Source organism: Populus euphratica, unplaced genomic scaffold, assembly GCF_000495115.2.
Source record: "Populus euphratica unplaced genomic scaffold, PopEup_1.0 scaffold95.1, whole genome shotgun sequence".
NCBI lineage: Eukaryota > Viridiplantae > Streptophyta > Magnoliopsida > Malpighiales > Salicaceae > Populus > Populus euphratica.
In genome coordinates this window covers 1,138,689-1,164,842 of record NW_011499885.1, presented here as the reverse complement: position 1 = coordinate 1,164,842, position 26,154 = coordinate 1,138,689, and the positions used below count along the sequence as shown (strand labels likewise).

At 30.5% G+C, this 26,154-nt stretch overlaps 3 protein-coding genes across 3 annotated transcripts; 2 read left to right on the top strand and 1 right to left on the bottom strand.

Annotated features, from left to right (window-relative positions):
• Positions 1-2,598: 2,598 nt before the first annotated feature.
• LOC105130204 (glycine-rich RNA-binding protein 4, mitochondrial-like) lies at positions 2,599-6,548 on the top strand. The gene is made up of 4 exons (XM_011032606.1): positions 2,599-2,852; positions 4,685-4,753; positions 4,834-4,940; positions 6,121-6,548. Exons 1-4 carry the CDS (start codon positions 2,678-2,680, stop codon positions 6,223-6,225), a joined length of 456 nt encoding a protein of 151 aa, XP_011030908.1. The 5' UTR covers positions 2,599-2,677; the 3' UTR covers positions 6,226-6,548.
• A 7,761-nt stretch (positions 6,549-14,309) lies between these two features.
• Positions 14,310-16,148, top strand: LOC105130203 (uncharacterized). Its single transcript, XM_011032605.1, has 2 exons — positions 14,310-14,871; positions 15,732-16,148. Exons 1-2 carry the CDS (start codon positions 14,504-14,506, stop codon positions 15,787-15,789), a joined length of 426 nt encoding a protein of 141 aa, XP_011030907.1. The 5' UTR covers positions 14,310-14,503; the 3' UTR covers positions 15,790-16,148.
• A 3,952-nt stretch (positions 16,149-20,100) lies between these two features.
• Positions 20,101-24,978, bottom strand: OCT4 (organic cation/carnitine transporter4). Its single transcript, XM_011032604.1, has 2 exons — positions 24,157-24,978; positions 20,101-21,575 (listed from the first exon to the last, which is right to left on the bottom strand). Exons 1-2 carry the CDS (start codon positions 24,578-24,580, stop codon positions 20,398-20,400), a joined length of 1,602 nt encoding a protein of 533 aa, XP_011030906.1. The 5' UTR covers positions 24,581-24,978; the 3' UTR covers positions 20,101-20,397.
• Positions 24,979-26,154: the final 1,176 nt, after the last annotated feature.

Below are 26,154 nucleotides of genomic sequence, written 5' to 3'. Positions count from 1 at the left end.
GATTTTAGACCTAATAGCAATAGAGAAGTCTAATTTATTTTAAGATTTTAAGACTTTTTAAATTTTTAATAAAATATTAGAGAGTTTTCTTTAAATTTATCTTCTATAATTTTAAGGTTTGAGATTCTAGTTTTTATCCATGCTATCTATACCTGGTTTAAATAGCTAATGGCAAGCCTATTTAAAGAAGGAATTTAGGGTGCATGAATTGTTGTTAAACAAAACATAACAAATGTTTATGAAAGTAAAACAAAAGGTCGAGTGTCTGGTTGTAAATGGCATAAACTATTACACAAGTCTCGACTTATTATAAGCTTACAAACATCCGCTTGTATAAGTTGCATAAAAGGCACTTGCAAACAAGCTTTGCTTGTTAAGTAGGGTCTTTGAGAGCTAAACCAATAAGTTTTGGTATACCTTTTATTATAATTTATTTTTTAGTTATTCCCCACTTCATATTATTATATATTTTTTTAAAATGAATGATCGTCATGACGCCACACACATATGACACTTTTTTTATACTATTTTTAATGAAATATAGAGTATCTCAAGCTAGCTTGCATACACCAAATTAGATTTTTATATCCTAAATAAAACTTATAAAAAATGACTTATATCCTGTGATTAATGGCCATTACTATTAGTGGATAGATGGAGTTGAATTGAAAATCACATATAAAGTATACCCTATCCACTTTACGAACTTAGCCACCCACTATTAATTAATTTTTTTTATATATTCATCGCTGGTTAAAGAAAAAAAACAAATAAAACACCATCGTTTTAATTGTGGAAATTATAAAAAAGCAAGCTATATAGTGTAATTCAGTTAGAAAGCAAAGGTTGAGAATAATTTACAAAGACAGTTATAGTTTCTTGTTGCTGGAAAACCATTTCGTCATGGAATGGCCTCCAATAAATCTTTTAGTTTCAGGGATGACTTGTTACAACAATTTGCTTGGCTTGTTTTAGTAAATTAATTTGATTTTCATGTTATTGTTTTAGAATGGAATTCAAAATGAATACTTTAAAAGTTTGGGAATAATTTATTAGTAAGCTAGTCATAGACGACTTAGTCTAGGTGTGTTTGTCTATATATAGTATGAGAGTTAGCCCAAAATAAAATAAAAAAAATCCATTAATTTTTTTTATTTTAAATGGCCCAAATAATACAATCTCTCTCTCTCTCTCTCTCTCTCTCTCTCTTATAATACAAAATTAATTGGTACAAATAATACAATATTGCTAGAGAGGTATAGACTTGTTTTTTCGATGCAATGGAGTACAACGTTTAGACCACGCAGTTACAATTATAAAATATTTAATCATTGAATTTGAACTTTACAACTCAGTAATTATGATTTTGTGTAGAAGGTATAAACCTAATTAGGAGAAAAACAATGTAATCCGTATTAATTTTTAAAATATGTGACTCAAGTTATTAGACTGAAAGCATTCTGTATGAAAAAACTATGAAATTTAATTTTTAATTAATCAAATATCGAATGATGAAATTAAATTTTTTTTAATTATACAAAAAGATATAAAACAAAAAATAACAATTAAAAAAAATAATGATTAACATTAAAATAGAAAATAAATTTAATCTTTGATTGAAGGGTGAAATTGAAGAGAAAAATAAATTTAAAAAAATGATAAAGAATAATTAAAAAATAAGAATCAAAATTGAAATAAGAAATGCAAATAAGTTTTTGATTTGAAGGTGAAAATAAAAAAAAAATCAATTCAATAAAAAAAAATAAGGATCAAATTAGAAAAAAATAATATTTAACAAATTGAGATTGAAGGATAGAATCAAAAACAAATACAACTGCTATAAAAGGGTGAGGAATATAAATTATAAATTAAAAAAATGAAAATTGAAGTTGAAATATTAATAACAAAAAGGGACAAACTATGATTTTTAGATAGGAAAAAGAAAAAAAAAAAAAACCCACCAACAATAAATTTTCATGCCAATACTGACACATGCCGCATCAATCAAAAAATGACATGACAATATTTTTAATAACATGACGAGAATAGTTTTGATTACTAAAAGTAATCACATATACATACACTTTTTTCCATTAAAATAATATTTAATCTATACAAAAAGATCAAATTGATCTTCATTAAACCAGTGATAACAAAAAAGTACAATGAAAAGACCAAAATATTCTTGGATAAAAGTCTTGATTTTAAAGATAAAATTTTTATTTTACTTTGTTTGAAAACTTCTTCCTTATCTGTTTTTAAAATTTTTATTTTACTTTGTTTGAAAACTCCTTTCTTATCTGTTTTTTTTTTAAATTATACTCTCAATCAATTATTTAATTAATAATAAATTTTTTAAAAAAATCTAAATACTGCTAACATCAAGATATTTCATCTTTTTAGGAGAATAACAAAAACATAATTCTATATCTAGTGTTTTTCAATGTTAAATTAGTTTTTGTTAATAAAGTAAAACATTCCATCTTAATCTATTGGGCCTAAAAGATCAATCTACAAAAACACAGCCCAGCCCACTATTCCAAAGCTTGGCATTTGATATCAGTATTTGTAACTTAGCCCCCAGACATAAACCCTTTCTTTAAACCATCATCCCCTTCTTCCCCTCTCTCTCTTAATCTATTGCTAGCTAAAACCCTTCACAAGCAAACAAGCCACGATGGCCATGAGAGCAACGACGGCGGCTTTGGCTGCGGCAGCAGCAGCTCCTCGTGGCGGATTTTTGCGTCTGTTTTCAACAACTTCCACTTCATCCTCCTTCCCCTTTCCTCAGACCACGCAGCAAACTCCTGCACGTGAACAGGCTGAGCCCAACACCAATCTCTTTGTATCTGGCATGTGTCTCTTTCTTCACATTTCCATAATTACTTTCATTCCTTTGTTCTTTTCCTCGATTCCCATCTGGGTTCTGTTAGTCACTTTGCTTGCAATCTTTACAGGGTTGATATTGTCAATATAATGCTAGAAATGAAAGGAAAGACTTAAAATTTATGAGATCTGATTGATTTTTTTTTCTAAATTAAGAATTATTAGTAAGATTTTTGTGTTGTTTATTTGGTTATGAGCCCTGTGATTTTGATTGCGAGTATATTGATAGGATGTTTAATTTGCTACCTTATGTACCGAAAGAAGTTGTTTGTTAAAGTAATTCAGTTAACACAAACTAAATACAAACCTGAAAGAACAGGAGGCTAGAATTCTCCTTAATCTGTATATACTGAAATTACACAGTTTAATCTAAATACAAAGAGATTATATACAGGTTAAACTAAAAATACTATTCTCTCTTAATAAATAAAACAAGATAAATATATTATTTAACAGTTTTTAGTTTTTGTCTTTGCCTATTAGTACGTCCAATTTTGTGGCGATGTCTGTTGGTGATTCGATGATAGCCCATAAATGCATGGAAGGTTGAAAAAAATGTGTGCTTTTTTAGCTGGTTATATGTTAATTATTTGCAAAATAAAAGTAACTGGTACTTGCAATTTAGGTGTTGAAAACCTACAAAAGGTTGAAAAAAATGTGTGCTTTTTTAGCTGGTTATATGTTAATTATTTGCAAAATAAAAGTAACTGGTACTTGCAATTTAGGTGTTGAAAACCTACAAAAGGTTGAAAAAAATGTGTGCTTTTTAGCTGGTTATATGTTAATTATTTGCAAAATAAAAGTAACTGGTACTTGCAATTTAGGTGTTGAAAACCTACAAAAGGTAGATTTGGATATGATCATAATCACACATTTGAGAAACTAGTATATGATATAATATGCTGATATGCTTGTTATGTTGTTTGGCTATGTTAATGATGGTTTTTAGTTCAAGAGTTGGACATGCTCTAGAATTTATCGGAAAGCAGTTGTGGATTGTGATGTACGCGCATCCATGTCTTTCTTCGGAGGCATTGGTCACAATCTTATATTTCTTGCATTGGTTATAAATTTTTAGTTTGAAAGGATATCGGTATTATTCATGATGATGGGAGTTGAAAATCTCTGAGAAGTTAGAGATTCTTATAGCAGTGTGAATGGATGGACTCTAGAAAGCTTAGATGGAGAGAGGTCTTTGTGAGAGTAATCATTGTTCTTGATGTGTAGGAGGGATGGAGAATAAATTGCATGTCTTTTGGATCTGTACCAATGGGTGGAAGTTTGGAAGGGCATTCTGAATACAGTCTGCAGAATTTCTTCAGTGGTGACCTTCAAGTGGTTGGATAGAAAGAAGGTGCTAAGACTAAAATGAGAATTGGAAGGCAGTGTTCTTGTGCTGGCATAGCTGGCACTCAATAATGCTTGCTTTTGGGACACAATTATAATCTGTATGTAATACTCAATATCCCGGCTAAAAGATTGTACAGAAATTTCCCCTAGAGTACTGGTTAAAAATAATAGAAACAGAAGCGTATCTTAGTGAGCAGGAGCTTTTTGGAAGAATTAAATAGTTATTTTGGACCATCCTCCTGGATGCATGAGCTGCGGGATAATGATATAGGCATCCATTAAGGTTGTGTAGTCTAGTTTTTTTGTCCTTTCATTTTGTAAACCAAAGAAATATTTCTTTCTTTGTCCTTTGATGGTTATGAAAACCCAGTGAATGTAATTTTAACTTCAAGTCAACTTCTTAACATGTCAGAAGTTTTATTTGATGCCTCTATGATTTTGGTTTCAGGGCTAAGTAAAAGAACAACTTCAGAGGGACTGCGAGAGGCCTTTTCTAAATTTGGTGAAGTGGTTCAAGGTTAGTCTCTTCTTTTCACAAATGTTTTTCAAAAATTTCTTTTTTGGATTGCTAACGATTGCCTTTCTAGCTTTTTACAGCTAGAGTTGTAACTGACAGGGTCTCAGGCTATTCTAAGGGGTTCGGTTTTGTCAAATATGCTACTTTAGAAGATGCTGCTGAAGGAATAAAAGGCATGGATGGACAGGTGAGTTTTACCTGGCTCCTTACTCTTGTCCTTTGAGAGAAGACTCTGGATTTATTACTGTAATGACTTCCAAGTGGTTAGGATAAAATGATGTGTAGTTGTTAGTATAGCTCATAGCATGATCAGTAACTCGGAAATTCAGTATGGATTCTGTGCAGCTTCTTAAGTCATGGAACAAGCTATGAAATGATCAAATCTTTGGAGGAAAATCCAAAACTTAAAGTTCAATAAGAATTCAAAAGGATTCACTAAAGAAAGCTTGATGCTTCTCCAGTTAAACAGTGGTAACGTGGATATCTAAGAAAACTATGACAGACATAAGATTGGTGGTTCCATATGTTGAAGCCTCATAAAAACCGAAGCACCTTTCTCAATGTTTCCTAGGTTAGCTATGATAACTCATAACAGTGGCATACATCAAGGTTTGTCAATGGGGTTGGGGGCTTGCACTTTTGCTCATGGGAACATATATATGAAATTGGTTATTCTTCTGCCACTGTATCTGTTATTGTTATCTGCACTTTGAAGATGCTTAATTTCTTAGCATCTCTTGAATCCTGTTCAGTATGTTTCAGCTAGTCTTCTAACTAGCAATCCAGCTCATCAGCTTACTGTCACGCTCATGCATGTTCCTTCCATACTTTTGTCTTAGGTGTTCACCAAGCAACCTGAGGGTACCATCTGCCTTATGCTAGTGCAACTTCTCTCATTAGCTCACCAATCTTATTGATGCAATTGAACCTGATCAAAAAGGAAGCAAAGTACAAAGAAAACCGAGATAAAAAAAAAAGGGGTCTCAATAACAAAAGCCCTAATTGTATTTTTATTACTGAATTTATGTTTTACGATAACTAAGTGTCAAGGGACTAAAAGTTATTCTCTATCACCTTTTCTTTTAAAATTCCTTGTTTTTTCTATCATATAATTAAAAGAAACCATCTTATTGGACATAGTAAGGTCTATGACTCAAGTCGTGGATCTTTTTCCTTCTTTAAAACATATTAGCAGTGCCTGAACATCGTTTATGTATGTTATAAAAAATTCATTATGGCCTGCAGTGAACTTGAGCCACCTATTTACTATGATTATTGTGAAACTTGTTTTCTCGTGTTTTTATTTTTTTCTGGGGTTGTTGTTGTTGTCTACTTTTAATTTCTCTTTCTGATATCTGTGTTTGTAGTTTCTGGATGGATGGGTTATATTTGCAGAGTATGCTAGACCCAGACAACCACCTTCTGAACCTCAAAACAACACAGGCATGGGATTATGGAAACAACGCTACTGATCGCTGCTGGCAGTGACTCCTATTGTCAAGGGATCAAGTATGTCATTCTTCAAACTAGCATGGCCAGCAAGTACCATTTATGAATTCATCACATTATTGTGGTTTCTCTTTCTCAGCTTGGAACGATCAATATTTTTTATATTAACTAACTGTGAGCAGCTTGAAATTATAAATTATGTGGATAACAAACTGTTCCATGCGTGAGCATGCATATCTAGCAAGTACAATTTATGAATTATTGACACTATATTCGTCCTCCATGTGCATCTTACAAATCTTGGTGCTCCATGAACTCACGTTAAATATATCTGAATGTTGCATCATTGAAAAACTTGTTAGAGTGCCTCTGAATTTGTTCATAATTTTTATTTTGGGAACAGATGTTACTGTCTGGTGTCCAAAATCAGTATATTTTCTGCAATGTATGCTGGAAGTTCAATTGGGTATGCACTGAAAATCCGGTGTTCTTTAGTGTTCTTCAGAGGTGCGCACAAGCAGGATGGAATTGGTTATTGTGATCCGTCTTTATTTATGGTGTCTTCAGTATTGTTACATAGTAGGACTATACCTTTGTTTTTGCTGGCTTGAAAAAATATTAAATTAATGTTTTTTTTAGTGTTTTCTAATAATTTTAATGTATTGCTATCAAAATAAAAAGAATATAAAAAAATTATTTTAATGTATTTTTAAATAATTTTTTTTTTTATAAAATATCCTGCGTTATAATATTATATACACATTTCATCTAATTGCTTGTTATTATGTAGGAAACTTTGCATCATAATATTATATATATCAAATTAACTTGTTTTAAGTATTTTCTAATAGTTTTGATGTGTTGGTATCAAAATAGAAAAATCTAAAAAAATTATTTTAATGTATTTTCAAGTAAAAAATATATTTATAAAATATCCTGAAATTAATGGTTTTTTCTTAAAAAATTATTTTTATCTAAAATACTAAAAGAAAATAATATGAAGAAAAAAATAATTTTTAAAAAATCTTCTTTAAAAGTGCTTTTGAAATATAAAAATAAAAATAACAAAAAAAATATAAGACACATTAAAACAATAAAAATAATTGATTTATTCAACTAAATAAGCTTCCACACTCAACACAATGAGAAAAACATGTCCACTTGATGTCTACTTTGCAGCCCTTGAAGAATTATCTTCTCATATAAAAACTTAATTACAATACTTTGGACTTACAAGTTAAATCTTGCAGGCCCACCATCTCTACCTGCCATCATCTCAGCTTCTTCTTCTAATAGGATTCTCTCTTTCTACTGTACCAATTTGCTACGACTCTTTCCATTGTAATTTTGTGCACGACATCAAACATTGGCAATGGACAACCTTGTCTAGGTTTAGATGAATGCAAAGGAACAACAACTCGAATTATCACAGTGAGATATCTATTTAATTTCTGATTGCAAAGTACAGTTGACCTAGAAAAGGAATGAATGCTATGCGACATTATTTTTCCGAGTAGGACAATGGGCGTGAAGAACTCGCCTTCCCGTCGACGCGACGCAACAATTTAGATTAGCATCGAAAGGAACTCCACAGAGGACTTCTCAGTACGTCTAAATCACCCTTCAAAACAAACAAGATATAGTTACAGTTGGAGGAGATTTGATGGAAGAGAACTACATAGAAGATGCAACAAATTCAAGGCGTCTTGGTTTCCTGAGTTATTACCTCGCTTTTAACCTTTTTAATGTTCAAGTTTTAAGCAAACATATAAAAAATATTCTTACCCACCACTATTAGTTGAATGAGGTTAAAATGAAGTTTTATGTGTGTGTGCAACTTTATTGCGTAAGCCAGCTTATTATTATTATTATTATTATTATTATTATTATATGTTTTCGAGTTAACTTGTATCTACTTTAATTATTTTTACAGGTTTTAAAGTTAATAATGATATTAATTTTTAATAATTTAAAAAATATTTAAATTCATGATAATTAAAAATAAATTTAAAATCTAAATAACAATATAAAATATATTTTTATCCATCACTAGTTGTATTAGGTAGGTTAAAATGAAGTTTTATGCTTGTACAACTTAACTGTGCAAATTATTACTATTATTTTTTATATTAATATGGATGTCCAATTTAATTTTTATATATCTCTATTAATTTTATAGATTCTACAATTAATTATCACGTAAATTTCTAACAACTTTAAAAACACTCAAATGGATAATCATTAAAAACAAACTTAAGAATCTGAATAACTAAGTTATTAGGAAGTATAAAAGCCAGCGTATCATTACTAAGATGCATGATGGTGAAGTGAATATTAGACGATCCATGTATCATAACTTCGTTTTAATTAAGTGAATTCATTATTCATACTGTGCAAGTCAAAGTCCATCTGGGAGTATTCGATAGGCTACACATGCCGAACCTGAAGCAAGAAGACGTGATAAAAAAAAATATTTTAATTAAATTGGTGCTAAGAAGTTATTTTTATCAAGAAGGTACACTTTCTTTAATATATATATATATATTTAAATGTTGTTGTTAAGAAATTATTTTTCTCAAGTAAACGCACCTAAGATGATTATTCTAAGAACAAATAAACAACGTGAAAGATATATTATACGTTTCTTGCAGTCAATTAGTTAAGAGTACCTTCTTATATAAACTACGGAAATTGAGATATATATTTTATTAATCCTAAGATGTCATTCAATAATTTAAAGCTTGAATTGAGGATTTAATCTTATATATACTCCTCATTTAATCTAATTAAATTAATTATTTAAATAGATGCCCTTAAGAGAAATAAATCTACAAAAAAAGACTTTCTATACAGATCTTCAATCTCGAGTGACCTCTCTCTCTCGCTCCAACTTCGCCCGCCGTGATGAGCTATAAATTGAAATCATTCATCAAAAGGTGTTAGCGTTCATTAATTCAGCAATATAGAAGTGATTTTCTTTTTCTATGTGAAATTGAATCTCACCACTAAACGGCTGTGTTCATTCGGCAATGGCCAAGATAGGAGACCGATAATTATAAAATAAGTAACTTTATCTTCAACATACGAGGATCCTACAGTCTTACCATTTTGTTTTTTACATCAACTTGATATTATATAAATTTTCAAGAGATTGCTCAGAAATTTATGGAATTCAAACTAATAATTTTTTAAAAAATAAATTTAAAATTTTACAGGTTAAATTACACCTCCAACATTTTCTTATTATTTTTTGTATGTAGCAGCCAGCAGCCAGCAGTGGTTGGACCATGAGCTTGATGACTACATCTTTCATTAAAAAAATGGTCCAACGTTGCATCCGTCTGACAATAAGAAAAGAAAATGGCATCATCGTCTGATAATATTTACAATTATCCTATCCTATTTGACAAATGGGTTTTCCTTTTTTTGGGGCAAAATCTATCATATGGGATAATTCGAGATCTTCTTTTTGTTTTGATAGCAATTTGACCCTGTGTACATTTAATATTTGATTAAAAGCTGTAAACCCACATGGCCTTGCAAGCAAATGGACTCGGAGATATGATAGGCACGAATTTAATTAGGCTATGTAAGGGGCATCCAATCAAGTCATTTCGAGATAGAGATATTATTAAACGAGAAGGTGCTTGAGTGAGTAGATAACCCATGAAGCCAGGAAAACGAGTCAGCTTGATTCAATTATCAATTTAACTTCATTTGGTGGCAACCCCTTAATTATCAATATAATCTTCTATCCAACTTTTGAAATGAAACTTTTAAGATTATTTCGAAGAAAAAAGAAGAGTAACTTCTAATCTTATTGGGGTGTGAGGTTAGTGCATTGATCATGGCTTCCTGGATAAGTCATCGTACGTTATTTTATATAATTAGTCGATTCCCTATGTATTTCTTGACTTATTATTCATATTTTATTATTATTATAATTAAAATAAAATATGAATATTTTTTCTTCTTCTAATGATGTTCCAATTGTTTAACTCTGGAATTCCAAAGACGAAAAATAGTTACATGTCCCTGTTTTATTTGAAAATGACAAATAAAAAATGTGAAAAATACTTCAATTCTATTGGAAGCCAGTAGACCAGCTATAGTACTGTTACAATAAAAAATGTTAATTGACTCTAGAGACCAATTAGCTCATTTTAATTAATAAATAGACAGCACACGTACGGACAGCACACGTACGCCACATATTATTAGAGAGACTTACCCTAGGGTTATCGAAATTCATGATTCTAATAAGAAGAAAGATCGTATGATTTTATTTATATTTAAAAAAGCCGAACACCTCAGATGCACATCTATATACATCCATCCGAGGCTTCTTTTGAATCCATATATAAATGTTTGTTTTTTATTTTTTTGTCCCTAGTGTTGATACACATAGGTGATCACCAATTGCCAATCTATTGAAAAGAAGTAATAAAAGCAAGTTTTGAGAATTTGAAAAAGGAGTTGAAAATTCAAAATTTCACCTGAAAATTTACCATGCTTTTTACATCCCAATTGCAATGCTATTAAATTTGACCTTCCACTTACCAAAAAGGAAGAAAAAAAGAGAATATATATATATATATATAAAGGATATTTGAGATCAAATTAGAATTAAAATCTTATTAGAATTTTCCATATGAGCTCTTTAGCATGTAATATTAATGTGATTTTAAAAAATTATAGGTGATTAAAAAATTAATTTAAAAAGCTTCTAATTAATATGTTTTAAAGAAACTCAAAATCCTCTAAAAATTTCTTTTCCATATAAAAAAAATAAACAAGCTTGGCTTGTTGTTTAAATAATAAAAATATAAAAATTTTAAATTTATCACAAACAACCCCTATCTTTTTAGATGAAAGAGGATCCAAGAATAATAGATATTAAGCTTAAGCCATATATGCATGAGCGCGCGCTCATGTCTTCACTTATGCTTGAGCTTTAGTCATAAACCCAATATTAGGTTTAAGAATAAATGATTTATTTTTAATAACAATAAAACTTGATTTATTTTGTTTAATAATTAAGTATCTTTTTTTTATTTTAATTAAAACATATTAGTATTTATGTTATGATTGTGTTTACATGTCTTATGTTTCTTTGAATCTATATTGTTTATTTACATGTTTTATGTTTCTTTGAATATATATATATATTTTTTTTATTTACGTGGAGTGTCCGGGTCAGCTTACGCACACCACGACCAATTCTCATGGTCCACTGAACATCCTGCAAGTCCAGTGAGCAAGTAAGACACCGCGGGGATGACATGCGTGCACAATAAGGCTCGAATCCAAATACAGAAGAAGGGAACAAATCCTTTCCATCGCTGGGTTAGAACCTTATCTGCATGATGGAATATATATTTATAGCACGCATGATGGAATCTTCACATGGTTTCAGTTTTTTATTGCATGTTTGCACATGACATATATGTTTCACCTGTTTTATAGCTAATACTTTTTGTATTACACATATTTTATGTATTTTATTTCTTACTTTCCATTCATTAATATTTTCGTGAACTCCAATACTGGGTTGTCATCGTGATTTGAAAGCATGTATTATAGAATCATCATGTAGGCGATTGGCAAATGAGTTTTCTTATTATACAAGCAGTGAAAATGAAACGCACGTCGCTGGAATGAGATTAGTTATGCCTACCTGTTTGATGCTTTTGATGAGCTATGGCCACTAAGTTACTGCGAAGTAGAAGTATAATTGATAAATAAACATCAAATTTACGTACACTTTTTGGTTAAGGCTCGCAATTCGCACGACAAGTTTAGTTGCTAATTTGATTCATTAATGACCAATTTATAACCACTTCTTTATGAGGGTTGGAGGTCGACACGATGTTTAATAAATCATGCAAGGTCTCAAATTGTATGTTTGTTTTGCACGATACTTACAATCAAAGTGTAATGATGCTAGATTAGATAAATAATAGTCTTGGTGCCTGCAGGGTAAAAATACCTTTTTTAAAAAAAATGTTTAGATGTTAAAATGAGATTAAAAAAAACATAAAAAAATAAATATAACAAACCTATAAACATAATAATTAGGCTTGAGATAACCTGAGATATCATGTTAAATTTGCGGTTTAAATTATATAATAATCTAATAAAAAATAAAAAGTATTATAAAGCTATTTAAAAAAAAAATATGTGTTCACTTCTTAAATATATGACTCGGGTTATTATAGCTAAAACACTGAATCTGAAAAAACGATGAAATTTAATTCTTAATTATTTAAATATTGAATGATGAAATTGAAAAAAAATTCTATCATATAAAAAAAAATAAAACTAGCAATTAAAAGATTAAGGATAAAAATTAAAATACAAAAAAAAAATTGATTGAAAGGTGAAATTGAAAAGAAAAATCAATCTAGTAAAATGAAAAAAAAAACTCTAAAAAATGAGGGTCAAAATTGACATAAAAAAACAAAAATAATTTTTTGATTGAAGGGTGACATTAAAAAGGATAATAAATTTTATAAAAAAAAATCAAAACAATAAAGATCAAATTGAAAAACATAATACCTTTAACTTGAATTGAATAATGAAATTGCAAATCAATGAAACATTTATAAAAGTGCCAACGAAAAAATTCAAAATCTAAAGAATGAATATCAAATTAGAGAATTTAATATTTGATAAATTCTAATTGAATGATGAAATTGAAAACAAATAAAATTTCTATAAAAAAATTAAGACCAAATGAGAAATCAAAAGAATAATGATTGAAGTTAAAATATCAACACTTCACAGAATCAAGTTATAATTTTTAAGAGAATGAAAAAAAATCAATTATTGTCAAATCAAACTCTTACGAGAGACATGTACCACAACAATGGATAATATATTAATGGATAATATAAGATTTCAATTCATCTAAGATTTCATATTATTAGTTTTAAGATAATTAATCAATTGAAAAAGCCCTCTATGTTGAAGAAAAATATTACAAGAATCCCCATTTGTACTCGAAATACACTTAATTACCACTAAAAGAAATACAACTAAATTAATTTAAAAAAAATAAATGTAGTGATTATCCTTTTAGTAGATGCCTAATATTAATTGTTATTTATTTTTTTAACTTTGTTTTTAAATAATAGCTTTTCTCTTGTCCTTTACATTTCTTAGTTTACATATGTTTTCATATAATTAGTTTAGGGCATTTTGGATATGAAGACTTCTCTTTTAAGTAGTTAAGGGCATTTTGGATTCGAAAGATGGTTTCTGCCAAATTTTTAAATTTTTAAATTTTTAAATATTTTTATATTTTCATATTACTCTAAGAAGGTCATGTTAATTTATCCAAAAAAATTAAATCTCAAGTTAAAGTCTTTATTCGGTATAATAAAAATAGGACTAGACTTACTAATTAAATTTAATTTTGACATGTCTAAATAGTTTCTTTTCTTTTTAATTTTCTTAAATATAAAAATTGGATAAACTAAATTATTGAATTGATAAACCAGTCAATCAGTAGAGATATTATGTTATCAGTAGTTCAAAGTAGTTTTTTAAAGTATTTTTAATTTAAAATTATATCAAAATAATATTGTTTTTAATTTTTTCAATTTATTTTTAATATAAACACATAAAAAATAAAAAAAGATAAAAATAATAATTTAAAATAAAAAATATTATTTCAATATATCTTTAAATAAAAAATACTATTATAATTTTATACAGAATCCAGCTCTATTAAGGTAAACAATTAGAGATGCCTTGCATGAAAGCATGGATCAGCCGCGAAACCTCTTGTTCAAACGCATAGCACTCAACTGCAAAACGGTTGGAGGTGACTAAAAGTTGATAGGAGTGACACGTAGGATCATTGAACCGATTCCCATAGCCTTCTTGATCAAGCTCACCAGTCCAAAATGCTATTAATGCATTGTTTCTGACTTTAACCTCTCCACAACATGTGGAGTGGAGAACACAGTTAAAATTATCCCAAACAAATCTTACTCTTCCACAGTAATCACGTCGGGCCCGCCGCCGGATCTACTCATATATTAACTTGAAGGGACTTTCTCGTAAATGGTCTCAAAATCCATGCCCAATTTCTGTCAATGGCCGCATAAGGCCAAAAATGCTTTCAGTTTCACTCTTCTTCTATAAAAGAAGAAGCCAAACCCAGAAAAACTTCACAACCATCACCATGAAAACTCCCTTTTCTTAGATTTCTAATGAAAACTTTGTTTTCTTGAACTTGAATAATCGAAATAACTTATTTTTATTTATTTTGAGGTTATTTTCTTATATTACTACATGAAGTTTTTGTTGGAATTCGTGTCTTGTTGTGGGGTCTCAAGTTGTGGGGGACAGGAGGTTCTACTTCCAGCTGAAAGTGTGGGGAGGCAGTCGGAGGAGGAGACACGTGAGTTGATGACGGTGAGGAACGATCATAGGAGGAAGAAGAGAGGAAGAGGGTCTTCGACCGCTGGGAATAATGACTCAGGGGCTGAGTGGAAGCCATCATTAAGTGCGATATCGGAGAATAACGTAGTGGTGGCGAGGGAGAGAGGAGTTGAAAGGGTACTTAATAGGAAAGGTAGTGTTGCTGCTGCTGGCGGCGGCGGCCGCGGTGGCAGGGTCCGTCAAATTGCTAGCCTTTCCAGTTACGTTGACAATTACAGGTAATTAACTACTAGTTGATCATGTTTCGTGTTGTAACCACTAAGATCTCGTGCTTTTTCCAACATTGCTTTCCTAAATCAGCACACGAAAAGTTTCATCCCTTTCAACCATTGAATGAACAAGTTGTATCAATTCACAGAATTAGACTTTCAGAAAGTGATTCGGAAAAGATTTTCGACAAGTTAAAATTCCTGATACAAGATTTAGTTTTGTATATGTAGCAGTAGGATTCTTGAATGGATAATCCACCATTGATTCCTGTACATCAATGGACAAAGAATATACCAAACTGATACAGATGACCATAGTGTACACCTTCTGTATATGATCATGTATATATGTTTATACTTATCACTAATTCTATTTCTTTATTTGTAAGTGGAGCAATTCTTGGTGTTGATTGGCTCTCTGGTTTTCGTAATAAGAAAGTCTAACATATGAACCAATAATAAATAGACTATTCCCTTTTTTAATAATGATAATAGCTCATAAAGAAAAAAAATTTGGTGTGGTGGGTTCAGGCTTGGTGGTCACTATATATTTAAAAACCTCAATTTAAATAGGCAGACAAATAAACAAAGAAAGAGAAGGCTTTAAATTTTTCACAACATTCAATTTTAGAGTACTGATTGCTATATAGCCAGAAATGGATTTAGATAATGTGCTCTTGATTACGGCGTACATGGCCTTATTCCTCTAAATCAAACTTCGTTGATGATTGACCAAGTAGTAGAATTATAAAGTTTCTGCTTTAATTCATGTTCTTATGAAATAAAATAAAAATGACGAACTGGATTTATTTTGTGTGAGATATATTTTTTTCCTTCCATTTAATTGGATATTTCTCATGATTTTTCAGGCGAAATGGGGTTTCGATTGTTATTCCAGCATTCTCTCCGACTCCATTCATGATTTAGTGTCCTTGCTATTCAATTAAGAATTTGTGATTGGCTTTATGTATAACAAGTAGGGAAGTAAATATTATTCTTGTAAGAGAATCGACAAGAGGTTGTTCTTGAAAGTGGTAGTTCTCCTGAAGTTATCATCTCCACTCACAGAGGTTGCAAAGTTTCATCTTTTGTTATATAAAACCAGTGATGTTCCATTTGAATTGCAGGGTCTGTGGAGGCCCCGGCCCCCGCCCCCGCCCCCCCTCTCCTAATTAGGTTTAGTTTTATTGTCTGTAATTCTGAGTAGATTTTCCCATCTCTAAGGAAATGGGTGTGAAACATTTTCTTTTCGCCTTTTGATTTCACTGCAGCTTTCTTTTTGTGGATACCGCGTTGTGAATAAATTAGTATCGCATGGAAGAAAAAATTAAAAAAAATAAATTAACGGGAATAAGATTTTTCAAGTTCGAACTCCATAATGTTTACGCATAATACCTTTCGATGAGAGTACTCGTAATGTTTAAATAGTAGTTACTAGACATGTTGCCCGTGATTCATCGCGGATTGAACAGTAATTTTTTTCATGTAAAAGAAGAATAGGTATAAAAAAACTCAAGTCTAAAATCGTTGGTTAAAGTAGCAATTTAAATAATAAAAAAAAACACAAAAATAATAAATAAATTAACTAAAAATAATAAGAAAAAAATTGAAAAAACAATAGTCTTGGACCTATCTTGATTATCAAACAACTTGATGCTAACCTAACTAAAAGTCAATCTTTTCAAAAAAAAAAAACATCAGCTTTAAAAAAAACAAAAAAAAACCAAAGCAATCTTAGGATAAACCTTCTAAACCTCGTATAATCTAAAAATCTTTCAATTTGTTAAATTATAAACTTGAGTTTAATTAAAAAACTTAAATCCCATCCAATTTAATTTTAAATTATAAAAATGTTGAAAAAACTACTAATAAAAAAATTTGCAAAAGAAAGGAACAAAAAAAAGGGCTTAAAATCTAATAGGAAAAACCAAATGAAGATAAAATTTGCAAAAAATTATTAAGACTAAATTTGACAACAAGAGATGAAATTTAGAAGAAAAGAAATCAATAAAAAAACATGCAAACAAAAAAAAATAGTAATTAAAAAAATTAGGACTAAATACGATATAAAAATCAAATGAAATTACATATTCAGGATTAGATTGTAAAAAACCAATTTATCAAGAAAATGATTTAAAAAGAGCAACTAAAAGAAACATGACAATATTTGACACAAAAATTAAATAAAAAAAATATCTAGGGTGAAATTATAAAAAAAAACAAATCAATCAGAAAAAACAATTCAAAATAAAACAAGTAGCAATTCATGGAATGAGCACCAAATTTGAAAACAAATAGCAATCAAACAAATTTCAAAAATTAAATGACCAAGTATGAAATAAAAAATAAAATTCAATTAAAAACAACCAATGTAAATAAAATAAATTGTAAATAAGAGAAGAGGGACTAAATCAAAAGAACAAAACAATTGAATGGCTGCTTTGATTTTTGACATCATGAAGAAAGAGAAGGAAAAAAAAAGAAAAGTTATTTCCTGTCATATCCAGCCGAACCACTATACACGTCCTTACATGAAGGAAGAGGACACTGAGAAGAATCCAATGATGCAGTGGAAGCACCAGAGCAACCATTAAATTAATAGAGAGGTTGACGTGATGGCAAATGCTTTGCATGCATTAACAATTTTTTTTTATTATACAAAAGAAAAAATGACCCCAAAAATAACCCCAAGATGAATCAACAATTATAAACAGACCATGAGAAAATTACACAAAGCCCCTAAATGCAAGGCTAACAAATTAAAATGGCATAGATAATGTTGTAATTGCATTGTTTGACCAGTCATGAAAATACAAAATTATCCTTATATAGAAAATATTGAAGTATTTTATTTCAGGGTTTAATTTGTTATTTTACTATGCATTTACAAATATAATTATCAAAATAACCCCTCTCAATTATCTTTCTGAGGGGTGTAACTCATTTAGTTAGACTTTAAATTTGTTGTCTAGAGATCATCAGTTCGAATCTTATAAATTTTAGTGTTATTAGAGGCTTACATGATCATTAATTTTAAAATCCATGAAATTAGTTGAGATATATATAAGCTGATCCGGATACTTATATTAATAAAAAAAATATTCATTTTCTGTGGTGAAGAACATCCTATCCTTGAAGCAAAGATAAAAGGAAAAACTAAAAGAGAAGATAATAATTATACTATTGAAATAAATAAAAAATATATCTTGGAGCACCGTAAAATAAAATCACCACCAGCATTAGCTTTTTTTCTTTTCTTTTCTTTTTTTATGTTAATATCTGTATAGTACGATGGGTGGATGATGGGGGCAATATTAACAATAATGGATGGTGTTAATATGATAATCTCAGCTCTCAATAGTCTTGAAAACACAAGGCCAAATCGATGAAGACTCGATTTTTGAAAATTGCCTTAGTATGTGCATGCATATGTGACATATTACTTTATAAACCACCCTATTCTAGGATAATTTTCTATTTATTTATTTTTCAAATTTCTCCTTTATCTTTTTACGAAAGTACTCCAGCTCATGAAATAAAAGATATTGGTCAGTTAATAAATCAAATGCGTGAGTCTATTGTGAATATTTTTTGATATAAAAAATTTAATTGTGAATAAAAAAACAAATGCATACATTTAATAAAATAAAAATAGAATCATATACGTTAATAAATATTATGAGAGATAAAATTGAAAAAAATATCAAGAAAAGAATAAAAATAAAATATAATAACAACCAAAAAAATAAAAACCAAATTATATAAAAAAAATTAAATGAAATAAAATGTTGATAGATGAACTTGAAAAAAAATCAACCTAAAAAACATTAAAAACAAAATAAATACCAATTAAAAAAATAAGGATACAAATTAATATAAATAAAAACTGATAAAACACATTTAATTTTTGGAATAATTAGCATGAAATCTAAGGAGAAGAGAGAACGAGAAAAAGAAAAAGAAAAAATTCACCATACTAACTACTGTAATATCATGCATACAAGTCTGACTATGTTAGTTTTGATTTTTTTGCTTTAAGTGAAATATAGTCGTTTCATTGAGCTAACAGTACATAGAAAGACCGAAACACTCTTAGACACTAGTTTTAAAAACTTTGCTTTTAAGAATATTTAAATCATTTTACTATACATATGATATATTAAAGATCAATTTGTTATCGATCAATATTATAATGATAAGTAGATTCTATGGAAATAATGTTGTTAAAAGCTAAAATAACAAAAAAAACACAAAACACATAAGTTTGATTAGTGAAAGGGATTGTAAATGTGAATTCTAAATTCACAGTTTTATTCTCTTTAAAAATAATACTTAAAAGGTTTACCTTCTTAGAATGTTTACAAAATCTTAAATGGACCTAAAAGTTTATATCAATTGGAAAACAAAATAAAAATATAAAAATACAAAGATAATAATCATAAAATCTAAAATTAAAAAAGAAAATAACAAAATTGACCCATACTAAAGTCCCATGTGAGATTTTTGATATCTAAAATCTGATGATTTGCATAGTGGCTACTATAAAGAAATGACCTTCAGAAACTCATATAAAAATTTAAATCTGATTCAATTGTCAGATTAAAAGTTATAATATTTTTAAATTATCATTTTGATTTGAAAAGATTACACCTTATCTTGAATCTAAATATATCTTACTAATTCATAAAAATATATGTTAATCTATTTATATAATCTATTTAGGACAAATCATTATCTAGTTGTGACAAATGTTTTAGGAAAAGATCAAATTAGCCCAAATAATTAGTTAAATGGTTTGGTTCGAGAAAAACAAAATGATGAATATATTATTCCAATGACCATTGCATTGACTATATAGGCTTTCATCTTCTTCTTTTTTTAATTCATTGTTACAACTAGCTTAATTGTGAAAGGAAGATATTAGCAACTTTAATTTGAAGTTAAAGGTTAACTTTTATCTAATTTGCTATATTCATGTTATTTATCTGAATCATATTGAATTGATGCATGCCACATGCTTTTTTAACTAAACAATTAAAACTACGTTTAAATCTACTATATAATATTTATTTAGTTTTACATGTAACTTTGCAATCTTGTTTGGTAAAGCTTCTTGAAGCGGCTAAAGCTACCCATGGAACTTTCAAAACCTTGCTCTGCATTGTTAGCTCTATCCTGTTCTTGCTATTTTAAAACGGGGAGGGGATTTTTGACTGAGATAAGCTTCCAAGATATTTACTTCTTAAAGAATTGTTTCTGGAGAACTGGAATGATGTCTCGCGATTTTCAGTTACGTTATTTTTAGATTGAGACTCATTTACACCTCTCTCTCTAGTAATAGAGCTTCAAATTTATGCAAGCACTGTATGATGACCGGATAAGCATGCTGTTTCATAACATGGACACATTGCTTTCTGCACCGATGAAGGTCGGGAATCAGGAAAGAGGGGGCAGCAGGAGATCTTAGAAGTAAAACCTCACAAAAGCTTATCTAATGAATCTAGGGCAACAAAATTGCAAAACATACAAACACGTTCACACACCTGACAAACCACCTTCTCCTTCCTTCATTCCAGTGATCGTGTCATACAATGGCCGATTTAGCGTCTCTGGCAGGTAAAATGCAAGCAATCCTCCTACAAAACCACAACTTGCGAAAACTGCAAATGGTAATGCACCACCCATAACTACGATGAAGGGCGCCAATATTGCCCCCATTTGTGCTGACTGCGTTGCACAACCAAGGGCTACATTTCTAACAACTGTAGGAAACAACTCTGCTGTGTAAATAAACAGCAAATTATATGTCCCAGCCATCCCAAAAATACCCAAAATCCCACAAATCATCCTCACCACTTTCCATATCCCAACACCTCCCATCAAACACCCTGCAAAGCAGAAAAAGCCGCTGAACCATAGAGTCCCGATTGTCAATGGTTTCCTTCCAAGCTTGTCCAACAAAAGTGCTGTTATAGCGAATGCTGGCATTTCAGCCACTGCATTAAGCACCACATTGAGGTGAAGGTTGGTATCAAGGTTGACAACATTCAAGCTAAGGCCATAGTAGACAACTGAGCACATGAAGTTGATTGCTACTGCTAGAAACATGCGAATACGGGTGACTGGTGAGCGAATTACATCAATTACAGAACCAGTTATTGCTTCTTTTGTAGCAAAACCTTGCTTGTCATTTTGGTCATTGACAGAACTTTCATTTACATCTTCATCAAGGGCCAAGACAACTCCATCAGGAAGATGTTTTCCATTAGATTTAGCAATGGTCCGCATTAATGTCATTGCTTCATTGATCCTCCCACGAACAAGGTACCAGCGCGGGGACTCAGAGATAAAAGGAAGAACAATGACAAGGAACAGTATAGAGGGGATAGACGAGGCAATGTACAGCTCCCGCCAAGAGGGGAAAATGTAAGCTATACCTGAAAGCATTGCTATTCCAGTTGAGAAAAAATAGAATGTGGACATGCCAGCCGCACCACGTTTCGAGGATCCTACTGGCTCGGTGGCAAGAACAAAGGCGCAGAGGCCAACACCACCAGTGCTGAAACCGGTGAGGAGTCGAAGTAGCAGATAGGTCCAGTAGTCTGGGGCTAATGCTGTTAAGCAACCAAACACAGCATTTAGTAAGCAAACTACTGTCAAGGAGCCTTTTCTTCCTAGCGAAGAGTCCGAGAGATGACCAAATGTTCCAGCACCTGAAAAAAATTAAGATAACATTCATCAATCAAAATCTTAATTTAAACTTCACATTATAATTGAAAAGTTGGGATCCTTGACCTAACATTTAAGGTATTTTATTTTCGTGACACACCCTCAGTACAAAATTTCCAGCAATGTCTTGTGAACTTGGGATTTCATTCTAGTACATATATACACATAAATTTTGTAGGCTCAGATTCAATAGTTCAGTTCTACCATAACAAGGTTCTCTATTCCTTGAATATTTTACATTGACACTCCATCTTGAACTCGTTGTAAAAATCCAATTCTGTTTGTCGAACAAAAAAGAAAACTTATTATAAAATAAGTTAATTTACAGCCACACCTAACTTCAGTACTAGATATATTGACAATGAAGTTGGATGCGTAGGCTCCATTGTTTCCTTGTGAATTGCCACAATATTTTGTAAATTGATTATTTCGTGATAGCAAATGGCATACACTTTATTGTAATTTCATGCATGCAAGTGATGTGTGACCCCACAATTGATAACAAAAAAGAAATTGGGTGGATCCCACCATTTATTGTAGAGAAAGTGCCTCAAGAAATTCATAAAGTAGGGAGGAAGAAGCATGCTAAAGATGCTTCCGAGAACGAGGAAAAGAAAGAAAGGGTTCGGGTCCCCGAACCCCTGAGAGGCATCCGAATAAAAGGAAGTAAAAGGCGCTTGGGATGTTTATCTTCAGCATCATAGCCATCAATAATGTCATATGACCCACTTGAGTGAATTCTTCTAGTAAAGCAATAAAGGATCCCGGACACCATTCGAAAAGTTTACTGGGGTTTATCGGAATCCTTCCCTTTTTAGGGTTACCCGCAAAATGCCTTCATTTTATGATCAAACGTAGAGAAACCCATTTGACAGCTTATGGTTTATATAGTTTTTTCGGAAATTTTAAACAGAGAAAAACTAATAAAAAAAGTATTCGGTGCGGGATTTCAAAATCTGTTTCCAAAGCTATGTAAAAATCACAATTCCGAAGCCACAAGATGAGTCCTTGTGATTTTAAATTTGTTATAATATTAAAAACATTTTAACAATACATATACTAAGCGATTTAATTATTTATAATAACAAAACAACAACCACAAACAATATTAAATAAGAAAAAGCTATGTTTGGTTTTCCTCCACTTAAATCCCACGTGATCTCCATAAACGACAGAAACTGGGAGCACAGAAATCTATACACATGACTGTTTGTGCCAAGACAGAGCCTAGAGTCTACAGGAAACACAACTAGTGGAACGAACACTGTTCTAGTAGTATCTTTATTTTTATCTTTGTCAAAAAGCATCCAGGATTTTTGTTAGTCACGATTGTCTCTATCCCCAGTCTCTCCTCCAAACTGTCCTTCGGTTGTCTGTTTTCATATTTTAAAATTATTTTTAATAAAGTTTAAATTATTTTTATTTTTTAAATTATTTCAAATTATTTTGTTGTAATGATATTAAAAATAAAAAAATATTATTTTACTAATTTTTCCAATAAAAATACTTTAAAAACTAATCACTTTTTTACTTCCGAACACTCCAAATTTATCCACTCTCAGGCTCATATTCCTTTTTGAGCATTGTAGCTGAGGAATTGGTTTATAACCCTACAAATTTTATCCAACTTACAAAGTTATGGGAAACAAGATTGTTGCAAGCCTAAACTTATAAATAATAGCGATAATACAAAGTTGAATCTTCTTAAGATGGTACGATGTATCATCATGTGATTAGTACACTATTAAAAAAAGAGATGATGATAAGCTTGCCAACCTAGTCTCGATATAGCATATTGTCGTATTCCACACAATTTTTATTTTTTTTAATTATTTCCACATGCAAGATTAATTTAGGAGTCCTTTCAACATTAAATAACCAGCGACAAACTCTAATATTTAATTCCAATCTGTTGGTACACAAGAAGTATCTGCCTTATCAAATACCATTTACTAGAATCAGAATCACAAACAAAATAAATCTAAAAAAAGGTTGTTTTTAGTATTATTAGCGTATTATATTAGTAACAAATATATTAAAATGATATTTTTTTATTTTTTAATATTTAATTTTGACATGATCACATCTAAAAACTTTAAAATATCAAAAAATAATTTAAAACTTTAATAAACAGAGATCAAAACGTAATGACATTCACGTTATAACAAAGGGAGAGAATCACAAACTCAACCCATGACTTCTTCAAGAATTAAAAGTTAAATAAAAGAATCTCATAGCTCCCATCTAAATTTTAGAATCTTTCCAAGCGATCAGAGTTCAAAATCCAAATAATTAGAAATAATTTTAGTTGCTTTGATTGAAATTTTCTTCTTAATTAGAGTCCAGTAAAATTTAATTTTTATTTCAACTAAAATTTTAACATGAATGTTATTTGAACTCTATCACCGTTCCAATTATAATTCTGCATTTTTTTCAATAGAAAAGGAAAGGGCACAAAAAAAAAGGGACAAATACCAAGGTAAAAAAAACAGAGATTGAGATATATTGCACTTAAAAAAGAAAAAAGAAAAAAGAAAAAAACAAAGAGAGACAACTCATACTCACCAATCATGCAGCCACCAAAGAAAACAGCTTGAACCAACCCAACCTTGTACTTTTCTCCACAAACCAACCCCCACTGAGCCACCGTTGAGCTCCCCGCACCACCAACCCAATCCCACGAACCAGGCTCGAACCCACAAACACTTTTAGCCATCTCATCACAACCCGGACCAAGGCACCTAAACTCCGGCTCACGGTCAGCAAATATCATCACCATAGTATGGAAGGCCTCAAGCGCCCAAGCCAAGCATGTTAACACAAAGTGACGTAATTGCCATGTCCCAAATTCACCACAATGTTTCTGCAACATGTCATCTATTGTTAGCTTTTGAACGTCTGGTCCCTTCTCGGGTTTCCTTGCCGGTTCTTCTAGAGAAGATAGCAAGGGTAACCGGAGGTCCGGGTCCGATGAGAGTATGGCAGACATGTATAATATACCTATCGGTGTCGCAGGAACAAGGTGGATATTTTTAAGTGTGGTGAGTAATCTATGTGGAGGAGCAAGACCACCATATATAGATCGACAAAAATAAATAATAATAAAAAAGGAGAAGGATTGTTGATGTTAAAAATAAAATAACACTATATATATAGAAAGCATATATATAGAAGTAGAGTTGTAATGGGATATTATGCATCACACACTTTATGGCTGTCACCGGAGGAATTTAGGAAAACAAAAAAACTAGAGTAGTGGTGTTGTGTGGTCGGGAAGACACCTGGAAGGAAATCAAGCCCTTTATTTTTAAATTGACACGTGGAGCGATGAATGGTCATTGGATTTGGGTAGGGTGCCATCCGAGATGATAAACGGTGAAAAAGGTTCGAGGAATACTGCAGCACCGTTGAATTGTCAGTGCGAGGATCACTTTAGTCAATTGGGATCTAATAGCACATTCGTATATACGATTGCTTGGCTTTGTAATTAATCTCCTGTCAACTCGACCACTTGTGGTTTTATTTTTAGTTTTCACGAACTTTGTCTTGCATACATTTCAAGAGTGTCTAACGTTGTGATTGAATCGTAATTTTCTAATTTTTTAAAAAATTAATTTAAATTATTTTTTAAAATCATTTTATATACTAATATTACAAATTAATTTTAAAAAATAAAAAATTATTATAATATATTTTTAAATAAAAAATCATTTTTAAAAATAATTTCTACTACTTACCTAAATACCCCCTTCACCTAAGGTAGCATTTGGAGAATTGGTGATATCCTAGGAAGTCTTGCCTCGGCCTAGTACTCAAGAAGTCCTAAACTCTATTCGAAAGTTTACCAAGTATGATTGGTAGTTGATAAAGATTCTCCGGTCTTTATTTTTCTACACTTCATAGGTCTGGGGGCAACCTTTTAGGGTTCGCTTCCCTAAGCGATGAGGGATTTTTTTGACGAAGAGGTAGCCAAATATTTTAAAAATAATTTATTAAATTTAAATATTTTTATTTGTTACTTTCTATTTTTATTATTTTAATTATTATTTATTTTATTTGAAATAATTTATAGAATTAGGTTTTTTTATCAATTTTATTCTCCTTTAAATTTTTTTATTTATGAAATTTGATTTTTATTTTCTTAATAAACTTAAAAAATAAATTATAATATTAATAAATTATTTTCAAAGTTTTTTTATGATGATATCAAATATACCAAAAAAAAAAACACTTCTCAAATTCTAACAAAAATTACTTTTCGGGACGTAATTTCATAGTACTTTCCAAGCATTGACAAGGAGCTTTCATATTAACTCGCAGTTTTCTTGTAAATGACTAGCACTAAGCCTACATTTTAAGGAAACCCAGTCCAACATTATAAAGGCGAAGGCCACAATAAATAAACCCATATTTTCTGAAACTAAGGCAGCCCAAACACTGACTATGAGAGTCCATTTAACACAGCATTGTCAGTGTGCCATCGTATGAGAGGATACTAGTTTACAGAGCATGATAAACATATAGAGTTCTATTGATTCCATTGAACAATACAAAAATGTAGAT

Excerpts from the sequence above, each read along its gene's own strand:
- LOC105130204 (XM_011032606.1), top strand. The coding sequence starts at position 2,678 with ATGGCCATGAGAGCAACGACGGCGGCTTTGGCTGCGGCAGCAGCAGCT. Across the intron at positions 2,853-4,684 it reads CACCAATCTCTTTGTATCTG|GGCTAAGTAAAAGAACAACT; the intron begins GCATGTGTCTCT and ends TTTTGGTTTCAG. Across the intron at positions 4,754-4,833 it reads ATTTGGTGAAGTGGTTCAAG|CTAGAGTTGTAACTGACAGG; the intron begins GTTAGTCTCTTC and ends AGCTTTTTACAG.
- LOC105130203 (XM_011032605.1), top strand. The coding sequence starts at position 14,504 with ATGAAGTTTTTGTTGGAATTCGTGTCTTGTTGTGGGGTCTCAAGTTGT. Across the intron at positions 14,872-15,731 it reads AGTTACGTTGACAATTACAG|GCGAAATGGGGTTTCGATTG; the intron begins GTAATTAACTAC and ends ATGATTTTTCAG.
- OCT4 (XM_011032604.1), bottom strand. The coding sequence starts at position 24,580 with ATGTCTGCCATACTCTCATCGGACCCGGACCTCCGGTTACCCTTGCTA. Across the intron at positions 21,576-24,156 it reads CTTTGGTGGCTGCATGATTG|GTGCTGGAACATTTGGTCAT; the intron begins GTGAGTATGAGT and ends AATTTTTTTCAG.